At 46.3% G+C, this 16,641-nt stretch overlaps 1 protein-coding gene across 7 annotated transcripts in view; it reads left to right on the top strand.

The window, feature by feature from the left end:
* Positions 1 to 16,641, top strand: part of PAX7 (paired box 7) — a 151,930-nt gene that overhangs the window by 77,716 nt on the left and 57,573 nt on the right. For all 7 annotated transcript variants that reach the window (XR_010594220.1, XR_010594222.1, XR_010594221.1 and 4 more), the window contains exons 6-7: positions 9,856 to 10,021; positions 12,059 to 12,258. Coding sequence is in view for 4 of the 7 variants with exons in the window: in XM_065574950.1 (XP_065431022.1) it covers positions 9,856 to 10,021; positions 12,059 to 12,258 (366 nt within the window). In the remaining 3 variants the exon portion in view is untranslated. The remainder of the gene's footprint in view (positions 1 to 9,855; positions 10,022 to 12,058; positions 12,259 to 16,641) is intronic.

Below are 16,641 nucleotides of genomic sequence, written 5' to 3'. Positions count from 1 at the left end.
TAGTACTGAGCGTACGCTTGCAGTGTAGATACGGAGGAACCAGTTCAGATGGAATAAGCGCTGGAACACGGTTTTACTTGCTTTACTTTAACTATCAGACCAAAAAGGTGCAGATAAGCTACACCCTTCTCTAAACTGAACCTTTAGTTCCACCTCAGCCACCATCCCAGGTGCCATCTAAAGCAGATAAGTGTGCCACTTATCCATTGCTTAGAGCCAGTGAAATTCACGACACTCAATCTGTTCTCCTGGCGATTACCCCAATTAAGCAGGTCTGCTATTTATTAGGGCACCAATTTAGTCGATTTCATTGGGGTTAACAATGGAAAATGTTTCTTAGACTCAAGCCTGGTGTTTGCCAAGATATTTTAATCTTTTATCTATTTCCCTCAGCATTGAAGCTATTTTTGTAGCCGATGCATAGCTTTTTCTGTTGCAAAGAAAATCTCCACAATATAAATCAATGTGCTGCTGTTCTGTTGTTAAAGCCTATCGCCAGCCAGACAATAGCAGTGGGAAATCTACTTCCCAACACCTTATTCACCTCAGTGAGGTGTGTGCATCAAAGCCTGTTTTGGAAGGCTTAAATGCAACTGTAACACTGTTAAGATTGGGCCATCTAAGAAGCAGGTATTCAAGCGGAGATCAGGCACTTTAAAAAAAAAAAAACCCACACTGCTATGCAAGTGCTTTATGCCATCAGTGAATTTATTCTAGTGTCTTTCAGCTTCCCCGTTTATCCCCAGGACATATAGTTTGTAGGGGAGATAAATAGATAACTGGAAATGGTGATTTTATTCTTCATTTTAGTTACTTAACAGCATTTCTTTTGACGACTGAAATGATCATTGAGAAATTCTGTATATACACTGCAGAGCTGGAAGATGCTGAAAAAACAATGTTCGCAAACGTTCATTCCTATTACAAACAGCGGTTCGGTCCAGTCATAATTTAGTCCTTTTTATTTGCTAGATGCAAATATTAGTAACATCCTTAATAAGATGAGTAGAAAGGATGCACCAGTCTGCAGTGCTCTAGACTGGGACTCCAGAGCCAAGGGTTCGATTCCTGATTCAAACAGAAGATCTCTTGTCTGATGTTGGGCAAGTTACTTAATTTATCCCGTGCCTCAGTTTCCCATCTGTTAAAATGGAAATAATAGTTTTCTGCCACACAGGAATGTTGATGATAAAATTCCTAAGTGATTGTGAGATGCTCAGATACTATGGTGAGTAGGACCATATAAGCAGAATCGTTGGTTGCATAAGTGCTTGAGGACTGGGTTACTTGTGTTAACACTAAAAGAACAGGAGTACTTGTGGCACCTTAGAGACTAACAAATTTATTAGAGCATAAACTTTCGTGGACTACAGCCCACTTCTTCATATGCATATGCATCCAAAGAAGTGGGCTGTAGTCCACGAAAGCTTATGCTCTAATAAATTTGTTAGTCTCTAAGATGCCACAAGTACTCTTGTTCTTTTTGCGGATACAGACTAACACGGCTGCTACTCTGAAACTTGTGTTAACACTTGTACTTATATGTGAATGACTGTATTCGTGAATGGACAATAGTATTTGTTATTTGTCACTCATTCTCTGCTATTCATTATTCCCTATCCTCTTGTTTAAAAACAATTTCAGGCATCCAATCAAGGATCAGAAACAATGTCATGAGACTTAGATGACCAGTCACACATCTTGAATAACTAATGGTAAATAGCGAATAACTGAACTAAACAGTTGGCAAACAGGCCATAGTATTCAGTCCAACCCATTCAGTAGATACTTACAAATAACTAATACATTCACGGGTACTAGGACTTTCAAAGAGAAAAATCGGCTACCTTAATTGGATAATTTTGTTTGTAAAGAATAGTTCGATCAGCTCTAATAATATTATTTAATATTTATATTGTGGTAGCACCCAGAAGTGGTAGGGCCCTATTGTGCAAGGTGCTGTACAGACATCGGGTCTGTCTACACAACCAAAGCTGTGCACAGGCTGGCCTACCTGAGCTAACGTGAATCCAGCTAGTGCAGGTAACAACAGCAGTGACCATACGCTTCAGGGTAGGCTAGTGAGACAAGTATTTACCCAGGGTCCAGGGCAAGCTTGGACTGTGCTGAGTTCACTGGTATTGTTACCCCGCTAGCTGGATTCAAGCTAGCTCGCATAGCATAGCCCGTGCACAGCTTTTGCTCTGTAGCAATACCTGTACAGGTAGATACAATGCCTTGCTTAAAATGTACATGCTTAAGATCTAGACATATTTATAAGCCGCTTTCTAAATCTGTAGAGAGTTGTCAAAATCAAATAACCGTTGACGATAATTTGAGCGGTGCATGTACCTCTCTGTTGTCTTTCCTGCGTTTCCCATCTTCTGACAGAGGAAGCATATGGGTAGCTCTGTTTAGCTGTTTTAGGTAGTTATATGACCCCAGCACTGTTATCTGTGCATCTCACTAGCTTTACTGTATGTATGCCCACAAGATGAATCTGGAGATGCCAGGACAATCCTGGAAGGTTGGCATCCCTAGTTATGCCGGCAAGTCACCATGTTGACTTCAGTAGACTCTGTGTGATTGGCCGTATGTGACTAAATCGGTCTTTTCCATCCCTGATTTCTGCAGCTCTCTGAACATGTGGAAGCAAACGCATGTTGTGCCTTTTCCCTGCTGTTTTAGGTTGAGGGCAAGACTTGATTGTTCCATCCCTGTTTTCATTTACCAGCTCGTTCGTCCCATCCATCTTCCTCCAACATCGAGTCCTCATTAGGCTGAGAAGGAACACAGCGGCCTTTCTTTCCCACGAGAGGCTCTTCCTGACCTCCCTTCCTTCTCCTTGTCTGACAAATTGTGGGAGCTGACCCAGATCTCGATGTCTGCTGGGATAATTCAGTCCAGCCTCCCCTGGCAGGCAGCTGTCTCGGCCGTGTGGCCGTACTGGGTGCACAAACAAGTGGCTAGTACATCGAGTGGAAGTATTGGCAGGATGGGGTGCGCGGGTTCACTTTAAATAAGAACCAGCTCTAACCTTTGTCCCAAGTTCAAACCAAATCTGTCTGAGCTGCTGAGACAGAAGGTGGGTGGTTTTGTGGGTAAGGCGTCGGCCTGGTATGCAGGAAATCTGGATTCAATTCCTGGTTCTGCGACATCCTCCCTGAATGACTTGGGGAGGCTTCTTAGATGCTCTGCACCTCATTGCCCCATCTGTAACATGGGGAGGAGAAGGAGAATGCTTTGTTTCTCCTGCGCTTTGTTTAATTAGAACAAAAGATGCCGAGGCCAGGGACTGTCTCTGACTATGTGTATGTACGTCGCCCAGTATAACAGCAACTGCAGCCTCTAGACACTCGAATCATAGAATATCAGGATTGGAAGGGACCTTAGGAGGTCATCTAGTCCAACCCACTGCTCAAAGCAGGACCAATCCCCAAATGGCCCCCTCAAGGATTGAGCTCATAACCCTGGGTTTAGCAGGCCAATGTGCAAACCACTGAGCTATCCCTCCCCACTAGGGGAATGCTAATAATAAGTTCAGATAACTTTTTTCTATGTCATGAGCAAGCTTGGGTTCCTACATGACCATGGTGTTGGTTATCACAGTGGGGGAAGTTCACCCATATGCAGAAGGTCTATGTGAGGCTTATGCACCACTTACGCCCATAGGTGGTGGACTTTGGTGTATAGGCTTCTTGGTGCACAGGCCTTGTTCATGGGCTTTCTGCCCGGGGGCGAGTTGCCCCCACTGTGACTGGCTGGGCGTTCCGGGGTGGAATGCCATGCCAGCTGCTCCTTTGCAAGCACATACCCCATGGTGTGATTTACGTAGCATCGCTGGGAGGCTGTCTCCTTTGTTCTTCCCGACAGGCTGTGAAGATCACTGCAGTGAGGGCAAATGGGAAAGAGAGAGTGAGACTAGAAACGGGAAGTGGATTTTGCTTTGTGTTCGCTCGCCCAAAAAGCGACTGTGTAAAAATGGCACCTCCCTATTCCCCATAGCTGTTCCCTGCATATCGGCAAGTCACACTACCTACCTTTACTGAAACGAGCCTGTTTTCCTTACCGGTGATCCCCGAAGAGTCAGTGCAGCTATGGGAGAGCAAGCCAGGTTCTAATCTGCACCAGGCACATTCAGTGAAATTGCCCAACTAAATTCCAGCTGTGGAATCTATATTATCGTTAGAGATACCAGATGAAGAAACAAGTCGGGTTGATTCTCAGATCCCTTGTGGTGCCTGTAATGCAGACAGTTAGAAGAATCTCCCCGCCGCCTTCCAATACTGTCAGTTTGAGCTGCTGTATTTGCAATCACTTTTCTGACTATAAATCCAAGAGAGGCAATGTGGGATAATACAAGAGGTTACGTCCCTATTAGCATCATGTGTCAAATGAAGAGCCACTGCACCCTGTTCAGGCTCTGCCCAAAATTAAATACATTTTTGGAATAAGAAACGTCATACGGCGATATTGGAACAGTAATCGTCTCTTTCACTTCTGTATATTGCACTGATGACACTGTGCTCGGATAAAGACCCCAAATGTCTTTATCAGATGCAAAATGCTGCCTGCAATGAACTAAATTTTGCTCCCATGTCCTATGCATCTTCAGTGAATTTACAGGGGGTCCTCCTGCAGTGAATGGACATAGAACCCGAGGTACCTTTTACCTCTTTATAAAAGAGGCAGACTACAGACATGCATGTCCATCTGCCTCCAGGTACCTTGTGCAGCCTCTTTTCCAAGTGCCAGACAGCTTGTCCTAAAGGAAGATTCTAACTATGTAGTTCTGCCCCAGCCCATCCCAATGGCCTATGGATGGGAACAATACTGCAGCAAGCAGACCCCCAGTTTCAAGGTTGCTTCCTCTTCCTCCTCTTCCCCTCCATCCCCCATGGTCTGGTTTTAGCAGCCATGGCCTTCACCCTGGGCTTAACATGCTGGTAACAGGATCTTCAGGCAGGAGAATCTTTAGTGGCTGATAAAACCTTAACTGTTGTGAAGCGAAAGCAGGTTCCCTTTGAAGTGAGCCTCGCATTGCAGTTAGATGCTCTAGCTTGTGTATTTTAACTACCAATAAAATGATTTTTAAGCATAAAGCCTTGAGCCACCTTTAATGGGGGGGGGGGAGGAAAGAATTGCTAACGTCATTAGCTGGAATGTATCTTCTTCTTCTTTTTTTCTCGGTGGGTTATAAATAAGGGGCAGAATCAACCTGTTTCAGCCATGAAATGTCCTTTCCTCTGCAAAGGGAGATAAATCCTATAAATTCCTTTGTGGATGGTTTCAGCGGTTTTGTCTGCTGGTTTTGTTTTAAAGGCTCTAATATCATCCACTAGCCAGCCTCAGCTCGGAATCACTAGCGGGCAGTTATGAAGCTCCTTGGGCGCGCCTGGGTTTTCTCGTTATAATCACTATTTATTATTTGGTTTACAACAGGGCCTAGAGACCCCAGCTACTGGGATCTCATTGTGCGAGGTGCTGCACATGCACACAGTAAGAGACAGCCCCTGCGCCAAAGAGCTTACAGGCTAAAGAAACAAAACAAAGGGCAGAGGACAGGAAGTCGTATTGCCCTCATTTAAAGACTTCCACAGATTGCAGGTCAGATGCTAAGTGACTTCCCCCAGGTCACACAGGGAGCCAAGGAGGGAACTGATCTCTTGAATGCTCATCTAGTACCTTAACTACAAGACTATCCTTCCTCTCCAAGGACATGCACTTGTTAGTTGGAAACCTGGAACACATCTACACAATGCAGCCGGCAGGAAGACAGGAGTAACCACAAAAAAATAACCGTTGGCCATTCTGATCATGGCATGGCACTGCGAATGGAGTGGCGGGTCTCCGTATCACGAAGAAGCCACCGTCTGTTTCAACTAGGGTGACCAGACAACAAGTGTGAAAAATCGGGATGGGGTGGGGGGGTAATAGGAGCCTGTATAAGAAAAACAACAAAAAATCGGGACTGTCCCTATAAAATTGGGACATCTGGTCACCCTAGTTCCAACACAAACAGAAACAAAACTCTGGGCTCAAGAGGGTGTTGCAAGACAACACTGAGGAGCAGATGGGTGTGGGATGGACTGGAGGAAGAAAAGGCTTTTAGGGATCTTCAGGAGAAAAGGGAGGGTCTTTGGAGATTGGAGATCCTTCCATGGGTGGGTGGGTGGGATGAATGAAATGTGCAAAAATGAGAGCGGGGAAAGAGCAGTAAAGGCTGCAGGATGCTATGAGAGTAGAAACATAAGTAGATGAGCACTTAGATAGGGCCGGATCCTGCTAGCATTGAAGCCAGTGGTCACATTTCCAATGATAGTACAGTATTAGGCCTTTGGAGCCGCGAACGGTTGAGTGGGGGACCTTGAATGGGATTCCCAGGCCCTCACAATATTTGCGCAGTCGTAAGCTCGCTCTGGTTCACTCGCTGACGCTGCTGCAGCGAGGAGCCTTGTGTTTCGATTTTGAACTTGTATGTGTGTGCGCGCACGCGTGTGTGTGTGAGAGTGAAGACAATACCCGTACGTGAGGTAACATAATATAATGCAAATCTCTCCAAAATTGCATTTTGATCATACGTTAGCCAATCCAACAGACAAAATCACCCGAGGGGGAACAGGAGTCATTGTGGGTAGGTTGCTTGCCCATCCCACTCCATGTGTTTCTTCTAAAATTCCTAATCCACAGTGGATTTGCCGGCATCTGGCTCTCAGTTATAAAAGGGAACTTTCCCACCCTATCCAACTTCAGAAAAGTGTCAGAATTCAATGAAGTGGCTTTTACTCCCTTGGAGTGCAAGCTCTCTTTCTCTTCTGACTCAGAGATCTTGACTGATGGATTATATTTTTTACCAAGACAATTTCTCTCCTGTGTTGTCTTCATCTCTTCGCCATCTCCAGCTCTGGGTTTGAATGGAAGCTCTTCAAGCCAGGGACCTTGTCTTTTTCTTTGTCTGCCCCCTGCCACTGCATACCCATTGATCAGAATGTTCTGAATTTTCTTGGGTCATTGTCAACTGTTGCAGTGGGAGCAGGTGATGTCATAAGCGGAGGAAAGATACCCTGTTAGCATGAATGAAGAGGAATTGTGTGTATGTGGAGTGGAGTGTTTGGAGTACAAATGAGGGAAAGGACAGGACCATTTACTTTGTATGACCAATGAAAAACAAAACATTAAATTATTAGTATTATTTATTATTTGTGTTACCTTAGCATGAAAGAGCCCTAGTCATGGGCCAGGACCCCACCGTGCTAGGTGCTGTACAAACACAGGGGAAAAAAGACAGTCCCTGCCCCAAAGAGTTTACAAAGTGTTATGAATCTTGATGCAAATTCATCCTCTTGACCCTCCACTCTGTCCCTGATTTAGCTGGTAATGCTTGAGGATGGGTGCCAAAAACTGTACATGGGGAATCTGAGTAGGGTGGGTTATAGTAATTAAAGCAAGGAATTGGAAGTCAGGATTCCTAGGTTCTGTGTTCAGCTCAATCACTGATTTACTGTGTGGCGCTGGATAAATCATCTAAGCGCTCCGTGCCTCAGTTTACCTATGGATATAATAACAATATCGTAGTGGAGTTGTGAGTAATGCAGAAATTTGCCCATGAATTAAACACAGAGTGCACAATTGACTGTTGGACTCATTGCCACAAGATATCACTCAGGCCAAGAGCTTAGCAGGATTCAGAAAAGAATTAGACATTTGTATGAATAAAAAGAATAACCTGATTTAGAACAGCAAATATTGCAAAACCCAAGATCTTTAGAAGAGCTATAAAACCTCAAGCTCCAGGGCATAAGTCAACCTCTAAATATAGGAGGAACTTTGCACTGGGGGAAGACTATCCCATAACTACAATTGCAAGGCTCCTTCCTCTGAAGCCAATGCTGGCCACTGTTGGAAACAGCATACTACACTAGATGGATCCGAAATACGGCGGCATTTTGGCGGTAGCACTTCTTGACATTACCGCTTCTCGGTGGCATTTCGGCAGCTGCTTGTCCGGCGGCCAGTAGGCGGGCGCACATGGATGCCCCGGCGGGCGCCATAGCACCCGTGGGCACCGCGTTGGGGACCCCTGATCTAGACTGACCTTTGGCATAACATAGGCCAGAGAATCTCCACAGGGATTCCTGCAACAAACCCATATCCTTCCTCTTGCAGCCTGCAACTCTCCCCTGCCGTTTGGCCTGGTCCCAACATATGTGCATCCATACATTTGCCTACACTGAACCTCGCTTGTTGCCGTAATCTCCCCAAGTCATTGTACCCCAGCGTACCACCCAGTCACTAGCAGAACGCATACACAATGCATGAAACAGCACGAGCATAAAGAAAACCTGTTCCCCACCTCCACACACACACCCCTGGGGAATTTAACGTACCCAATGTGACACAAAGTCGCCCATAAGGGACCGTACTCATTAGGGGCTTGATCCAAAGTGTGTGGAACGACCCCTGTTGATTTCAAAGGGCTTCGACTCAGTGAAAGGAGAATTAGGTCCAGAATCTTCACTACATGCACAAAAGAGAGGTTTGCTTTGGTTCAGAGGGCGCTCTTGGGAACTACACCCCCCACCCTTGTCACCCCAGCTCCTAATCTGTCACTGAGCAGCCTGAAATCCTGATGGAAGACTTCCCCCCCCCCCAACCCCGAATGCTTTTCACTCTTGATTTTTGCTCCATTTTTTCTTGTCCCTGTGAAATTTAATCATGTTTTCTAGCCCTTTAGGCCTCACAGAGTCCAGCAGCTGCATTCTCATCTGGCTTGAAAGCTTACCCGCATACTTCTCAACCCCAAACAGGGATCGGTCCTCAGAGCCTTGCTGATGAAACACAATAAACCAGACCCTAGAAAGGGCTCGTGCAGCCCTTCACGCTATCCAGGAGGGAGATGGCTTGTGATAAAACACATCAGGGCAGACGCATGCATTTAGAAAAGCTCTCTTGAGTCTCCTAGGTAAAACAGGGCAAAGTACGCCCAGCTTTGCACATGCATAAATACTGGGCTTATTTTAATGCACAGTAATTTAGATGGACTGCAGCACCTATTGCAGGGAGGCTACATGCTGGGCCCTGGACAGTGCTGATTTGTTGCAGTGCAGAGAAGCTAGGAGAACTCTGTATTCCTCCTGGTCTGGTTGTGTCTTTTTAGCTTGTCGGACATAGGAGCTGTGCTGCTCATCTATCTATTTATCCTCTCTACCAGTGCAGCCATTACGGTAACCTAATCCAACAGCCGGATTCACATAGTTGCCAGATAATGAGGCAGATTGACCAGATGACAGCAGTACCTCTACTTCCTAGGGGCCCTCTTGGAACGCACCGGCTTAGTAATTATTCTTTTTCTCACGCTGATACTTATATGGCTCCCACTACCAGAGGGTCTGAGCACAAACCAGTGTTTAAGGTACTTACTCTCTCTGCACCGTTCTGACACAGGGCACTGGTATTATCCCCATTTTAGAGATGGGGAACTGAGGTACAGGGTCACACAGGAAGCTTGTGACTCAGGTCACCCCAGTTCCAGGCTAGCACATTAACCACCGAACCATTCTCCCTCTCTCTCGCTCACCCTTCCTCTCTCGCACTATGATTCCTCTGGTGCCATGATCGCTATTGATCAGGAAATGCATCTAGGGTGACCAGATGTCCCGATTGTATAGGGACAGTCCTGATATTTGGGGATTTTTTTATATATGGGCTCCTATTACCCCCCACCCCCCATCCTGATTTTTCACATTTGCTATCTGGTCACCCTAAATGCATCAGAGATCACGGTGAAACAGGACAGTCTCTGCAATGGATGGAACTCGGTGCGATTCACCCTCTCTTTCCTGTCCTCCATCGTAGGTGTGGTTCAGTAACCGAAGAGCCAGGTGGCGCAAGCAAGCAGGAGCCAATCAGCTGGCAGCTTTTAATCACCTGTTGCCAGGGGGCTTTCCGCCAACTGGAATGCCGACTCTACCGCCCTACCAGCTGCCAGATTCCACCTACCCCACCACCACTATTTCCCAAGGTGAGCACCAACTACCAGAGTGCAGTGGTTGGTTATTTCTGGGACTGTTCTCATCTGTTATGCCACTCCGCCAGCCAGACCGCCCTTCCATTCTGGATTCCCATCACTACCTTCCTTTGAAGCAGCTGCTCTATGCAGGTTGGCCTTGACTGGGAGGCCAACGTTTGATTCAGGCTGATGGAGGCCCAATAGGTTCCATTCTTGATACTAAGCACAGCTGGTCTGCTTAAGGTCCATTGGTCCCTATTCCTGCATCAAGGTCTCCCATGACTATGGCTGCTCCACTTACCATGTCACTGAGAGTGGAGACTAATGAATCCAAAGTGAATTCTATGTGGGACCGGTGACATGCCTTAGCTGAGTGAAACTCTGGCCTCCCAGCCAAGGGCAAATCAACATGTGCAGCTGCTTTGACCGTGAAACCGGGCAGGTGGGAGAAATGTGCCACATTTCCTCTGTATTTTTCCCCTTTTTAAAAAAAAGCTTCAAACTACCGTCTAAATTTGAAAAGTCGGGCCCAGCTCTGTCGAGTTCTGCAGCAGCAGCCACGGAAGGTCACACAAGAATAGTATCGGAGCCCAATTAACAGAGCAACCAAAGCGTTTTGCACTGTAGTGAGTTGGACACCAGCAACCACACACACAAGGCTTTAGGCACTGGGCAGCGGCAGGTAACCTCCAACACTGGAGTCCCTTGCACCGGGGGGGGGGGCAAGTGGGGCAATTTGCCCCAGGCCCCCATGAGAGTTTTTCGGGGTCCCTGGAGCGGGGTCCTTCACTCGCTCCGGGGGCCCCGGAAAACTCTTGCGGGGCCCAGGCCCCCGGAGCTTCTTCCGCTCCGGCTTTTCGGCAGCAGTTCAGTGGCGGGGGGTCCTTCCGCCCTGGGACCCACCGCCAAAGTGCCCTGAAGACCTGCGGCGGGGGGTCCTTCCGCTCCGGGACCCACCGCTGAACTGCCCTGAAGACCCGCAGCGGGGGGTCCTTCCGCCCCGGGACCCGCCACCAAACTGCCCTGAAGACCCGTGGCGGGGGGTCCTTCCGCCCTGGGACCTGCCACCGAAGTGCCGGGTCTTCGGCAGCAATTCGGCGGCGGGGGCCCCCTGCCACCCAAGACCCCAGGCCCCCTGAATCCTCTGGGCGGCCCTGGGCTGGGGGGATGCTGAGGTTTTATTCAAAGGCCATCCAAGTCAGTGGTAAGTCCCCTGTTGACTCTGATGGGCTTTGGATTGGGTCCTTACAAAGGATCTTACAACCTTAGGGACCTCAGACCAACATCTCTTCCTGCCCCGTGTTCCCTGCATATTTCTTTATAGACGGAACTGTCCGTAACATCCCTTTCTCCCTCATCTGCTCCTCCCCAGCAAACTGTGGGGAGCAAGGTGTCGTTGGAGAAGGAAGATTTAGAAATATTGGGGGAAATTTGGGGAAACGCTACTAGAGCTTTTTCAGGCGACTCGATCTCCAGACCTAGGGGAATAGAGAACGCCGAATGGAAAAAATCTGTAACCCTCTGGTCTAGACCTACCTGCAAAAGGGAGGCTGGTATTGTAAAAAAGAGAGAGGTCCTGAGATCAGGAGCAAGGGGACCTCGTGGAGAACAGAGCTCAGTTCCTGCTCTCCATAACTGCAGGGAGTGAGTGTTTGCTGGCTGCATCTCAGACTCCCACATAATATTCCAAGGAGGTCAGAAAACTGCCGCACAATTTTTCCATTTGTGCTCACATGAGACCCAGGCCCAGGATGGCCAGGTTGGCTGCAGGTCAGAACTGAGGTGCATTGGCAGAGCTGGTGAGGGAATGCCGGGTGCTGGCCAGGGTCAGTTCCTTATTGTTTGGAGAACATTACGTTCAATCACAATTTTGGGAAAAATAAAGAACAGAGGGAACTATATGGAAATCCCGCTCTGGTCTGTGCCAACTCCCTCCTCTCCCTGCTGTTATCCTCAGCAGCCCTTGGGCTCTTCCCCACTGCTTGATGATGCAGGCGTGGCCCCAGGTCATGTCTCATGAATGTTTCCCTATGAATGATTTCTTCACAGATGGGAGCAGCACCGTGCACAGACCCCAGCCCCTGCCACCATCCACCATGCACCAGGGAGGGCTGGCAGCCGCTGCCGCCGCTGATACCAGTTCTGCCTACGGGGCCCGACACAGCTTCTCCAGCTACTCGGACAGTTTCATGAACCCTGCAGCTCCTGCCAATCACATGAACCCTGTCAGCAACGGCCTCTCTCCACAGGTACACAATGCTCTTCCATTCTTCTTCTCCAAGCCAGGAGCCTTTGGTGAGCCCAGACCCTACGGGAGAGGGCAGGCTCTATGCGATCGCTGTCCAACACTGTTACTGAATGAGTTGTTGTTGCATGCTCTCAGGGAGCCCAGATCTGTCTGTCTGTCTGTCCATCCATCCATCCATCCTGAGTTTATTGCCACAGCATCTGAGCATCTGCAACCTGTAACAAAGCTTAGATCCTGTGTTTGAGATGTCACACTCTGCTCCCAAGTATCTAGAGACTCGCTTGAGTCATCAAGTTGAGGGTTGGCTGGAACAGGGTTAGGGGGGTTATTCCAGCCCATTACAGAGGTGGGCCGGGCTTTGAAGTTCCCATGCCCACCAGGGTCTGAACTTCCTCAAAGGTCAGGGATGTCTGGGCCTGGGATTTTGGTTCCCAGTCTCTACCAGGAACTAATTGTGATGTAATCGATTTTCTTTATGACCCCATCATACATAAGAAGAGCTACATGAACTGTGAGAGAGAAAACACATATTCCCCATATATTTGTTCAAATAACAATAGAGCACATCTGTATTAAACTTACCAGGCCAAACTCATACCTGGTGCAACACCACTGATCTCCAACTCCCTTCCTTGAGCTCCGTATAGAATGTGGGACTCCTGACAACCATCCCCTGCCCCAACCACTAGACTAACCTGCCACTAGACTAAGTACTGGGGGCTCAAATATTCACAGGGCTAGATCCACAGTTGGTGAGCGCCATTGAAGTCAATGGAGTTATAAGGATTTCGACAAGCTGAGAATTTGGCCCACCCGTCTCTTACACTAGCTCATCTGGAATATTAACGCTAATTTTCTGTCAATCCAACATACCCTCAGCCTTGTCAGACAGAGCATTTAATTCTCTTAGAATCATAGACTATCAGGGTTGGAAGGGACCTCAGGAGGTATCTAGTCCAACCCCCTGCTCAAAGCAGGACCGATCCCCAACTAAATCATCCCAGCCAGAGCTTTGTCAAGCCTGACCTTAAAAACCTCTAAGGAAGGAGATTCCACCACCTTCCTAGGTAACGCATTCCAGCGCTTCACCACCCTCCTAGTGAAAAAGTTTTTCCTAATATCCAACCTAAACCTCCCCCACTGAAACTTGAGACCATTGCTCCTTGTTCTGTCATCTGCTACCACTGAGAACAGTCTAGATCCATCCTCTTTGGAACCCCCCTTCAGGTAGTTGAAGGCTGCTATCAAATCCCCCCTCATTCTTTTCTTCTGCAGACTAAACAATCCCAGTTCCCTCAGCCTCTCCTCATAGTCATGTGTTCCAATTCTCTTCTTCTCTGACATGTCATACTTTGGCTGCCATATGCATGTTTACTTTTAGCGGTAGTAAGACACCTATCATATGTTAATGGGTGACAATAATGACTTGTACTCACATAGCTTCTATTATCCTGAAGGATACCAAAGTGCGTTGCATTCTTGCTCTTTCCTATCACTGAAATACAACTATCTGGGAGGTGATATATGGCTGTTATTTAAGGACTTGTCTACACGGTGGAGTAAGGTGCACTACAGGATTTAGATTTCTAAAGTGCACTAATGTATTGCGCATTAACTGGTCCATGTGGACCCTGCTGGTGTGCACGGAAAGCTTGTTAGTGTGCTTTAACATAGTACCGGGTCACACAGTAAAAGCGTGCTCAGCAGCACTGTTTAAGACAGGAAGTGCAGGATCATTTATTTAACTGCAACTACAGGGAGATTTTCAGCAGGTGTTTGAAATGAAAAGGTTGGAACTGTTTAGTTTAGAGAGGAGGCAAATAAGAAGGTAGAATAGAGGTATATAAAACAGTTACTTGTCTAGAGAAAGCAAATATAATACAAGAATGTGTGGATAGTCAATGAAACAATACAACACATTCAAAACTCATACAAGGACAAACTTTTAACACAATGCATAATTAATAGGGCTGGTTGGAAAAACTTTCACTGAACCCTTTCCCATTGGATAATGCAATTCTGTCAAAATCGTGTTGATTTTGCTGAAATTTTATTTAGGAGGAAAACAGCAACAACAACAAAGTTCCTACAGTGCTAAAATGTCCCAGTTCATAGATTCCTAGATTCCAAAATCAGAAGAGACCAATGTGATTATCTCGTCTGACCTCCTATATTACACAGATCAGAGAACTCCCCCGAAACAATTCCTGTTTCAACATTTGTGGAACTAAATGTGTAGAATTTTTTTGTTTTGAATGTTTTGATATTTTGTTTTGAAATGATCTTTCCTTTCAATTGTTTTGTATTATATTATATTATATATTGTAATATATTTTTAAAAAGTCAACATCTAAATGAAATATTACAATTGATCCAAAACAATATTTTTTTCTGAATTTTCCAGCATGGAGAATTTTGAAATGTTTGGGTTTGAGTCTGATTCCGAACAAAGCCACATTTTGAAATGTCAAGATTCTTCAGGAAATGAAATTTCTGTTCTCCACCCATCTCCAATAATTAGCCTGTGGAACCCATTGCCACAAGAGATCATTGATCTCCTTGGAGATGTGACAACTTACAAAAGCTGTCCCAGAGTATGGACTGCTCAAGAGATGCACTAACAGAAAAAGGAGTCTGGGTAGGGACCCCTTTATGACTCTGCATATAGAGAATAGGTGATGGTATGATGTATCTAAATATATTTGCCTGATTTGGGAATAACTACATTACTCGGAAATGAAGAAGCCTCACGTGTGAGCTGCCCAGGTCATCTCAAATGCATTCCAATACAACATTTACACTACACCACGGTATATCTTGATTCTCCCCCATTTGTTATTGGAAAACTTCTTTTAGAAATGCTTTTTAAAGGATTGCTGGTATTAATAATACTTAGCTTTTCTACAGCACTTTTCATGCATAGATCTCAGAGCACCATACAAAGGAGGTCAGTATTATTGTCACCTTTTTATATATGGGGAAACTGAGGCACAGAGCAGGGGCATGACTTGACCAAAGTCAACCAGCAGGCTAGTGGTAGAGCCAGGAACAGAACCCAGGTCTCCTGAGTTTCTGTATGGTGCTCAGCCCCTTGTCTCCCTGTCATTCTTCATAGCTTTCTGCCTCTAAGCTATGCTGTACAGACCTGACAGAGTAGAAAAGGTATAACTGCTATATTTTAGAATCCTTTAAAAATTAGAGTGGGTCCAAAAATGTGTGTGTGGGGCGGGGGGGGGGATCATGGAACATGTCAAACATTTCAAAGTGATTTTCATTGCACAGGTTTCAAAAAGGAATGATTTTTCATTGATTTGAACTTTTTTTGCAAAGATTTGTCGTGAATATTTTTGGTTTAGAAAGTTGTCTCTTCCTCCTCTTTCCCCTCCTCCCCCCCATTTTTTCTTTCCCCCCACCCCTTTTGCTGCCCTTGTTTTCCATTTTTCATTTTGCCACTGAAAAGGGTCATACGGAGTTTGGATTATGGGCATGTAAATTGCAACATGCATGCGTAGGTGCTGGAAGTAGGGGTACTGCTGGACCCCCTGGCTTGAAGTAGTTTCCATTATGGGCAGGCTTTACAGTTTGGTTCAATGGCTCTCACCCCACCCCACCCCGTACAAATTGTTCCAGTTCCCCTGCATGCACTAGCATTCTGCGCTGTAACTGTCCTATGTAGGCCCTGCAGGTGCAAACTATAAGGTACCTAGCTTGCACTAATGCAGTCCTTCCAAATGGCATAAAACTCCCATTTCTAGGTGGTTATAACTCTCGTGGTGGTACAGCACAATGGGTGCTGCTGTGTGGCGTAGAAGGTCATGGGGTCCTGTTCCAGTGGTATGTGTACGCTGTCAAAATGATAAGTTATGTAAGGTTAAACCTTCCGCTGGGGCAGGGCTGAATATTACCTCTGGTGTGATTTTGTGGGGGAAATAAGGAAACATTTCTCTGGCAGTTGGAATTTTTTAAAAACATCAGCTGAGTAAAGCTGGACACAGGTTGGAGATGCGAGTATATATTCTGGGATTAATGGGCAGAGCACAGGTTAGATGATCCCAGGCACAAGTTTATCACGTGCTTTTGTAATTTATTACATGGGCATACACGGGGACAATATCCATGTGATAAATTGCACAAGCGTGTGGTAAATATGTCTGTTGTGCAATGCTCGTGCAATTTATCCCAGGCCTGTGACTGCATCATCTGCTTGCTGGTCCATCTCCCTGGGATATACCAACTGATTGAATAGGTTCATTCAACCCTACCCGAGAAATGGTTCTTTCTGTGCTTACCCCAACTCCAAATTACCCTGCCCTCGGGCCTTGGAGGTGAGTCCTGGGCCAATAAAAGCCTTTCAATACTTAAAAATGTAGAGTCGAAGATCTTG

The sequence above is a fragment of the Chrysemys picta genome, chromosome 21 (genome assembly GCF_011386835.1).
Source record: "Chrysemys picta bellii isolate R12L10 chromosome 21, ASM1138683v2, whole genome shotgun sequence".
NCBI classification, from domain to species: Eukaryota; Metazoa; Chordata; order Testudines; family Emydidae; genus Chrysemys; species Chrysemys picta.
The sequence above is the reverse complement of the archived record's forward strand: the minus strand, read 5'-3'. Positions and strand labels throughout refer to the sequence as shown.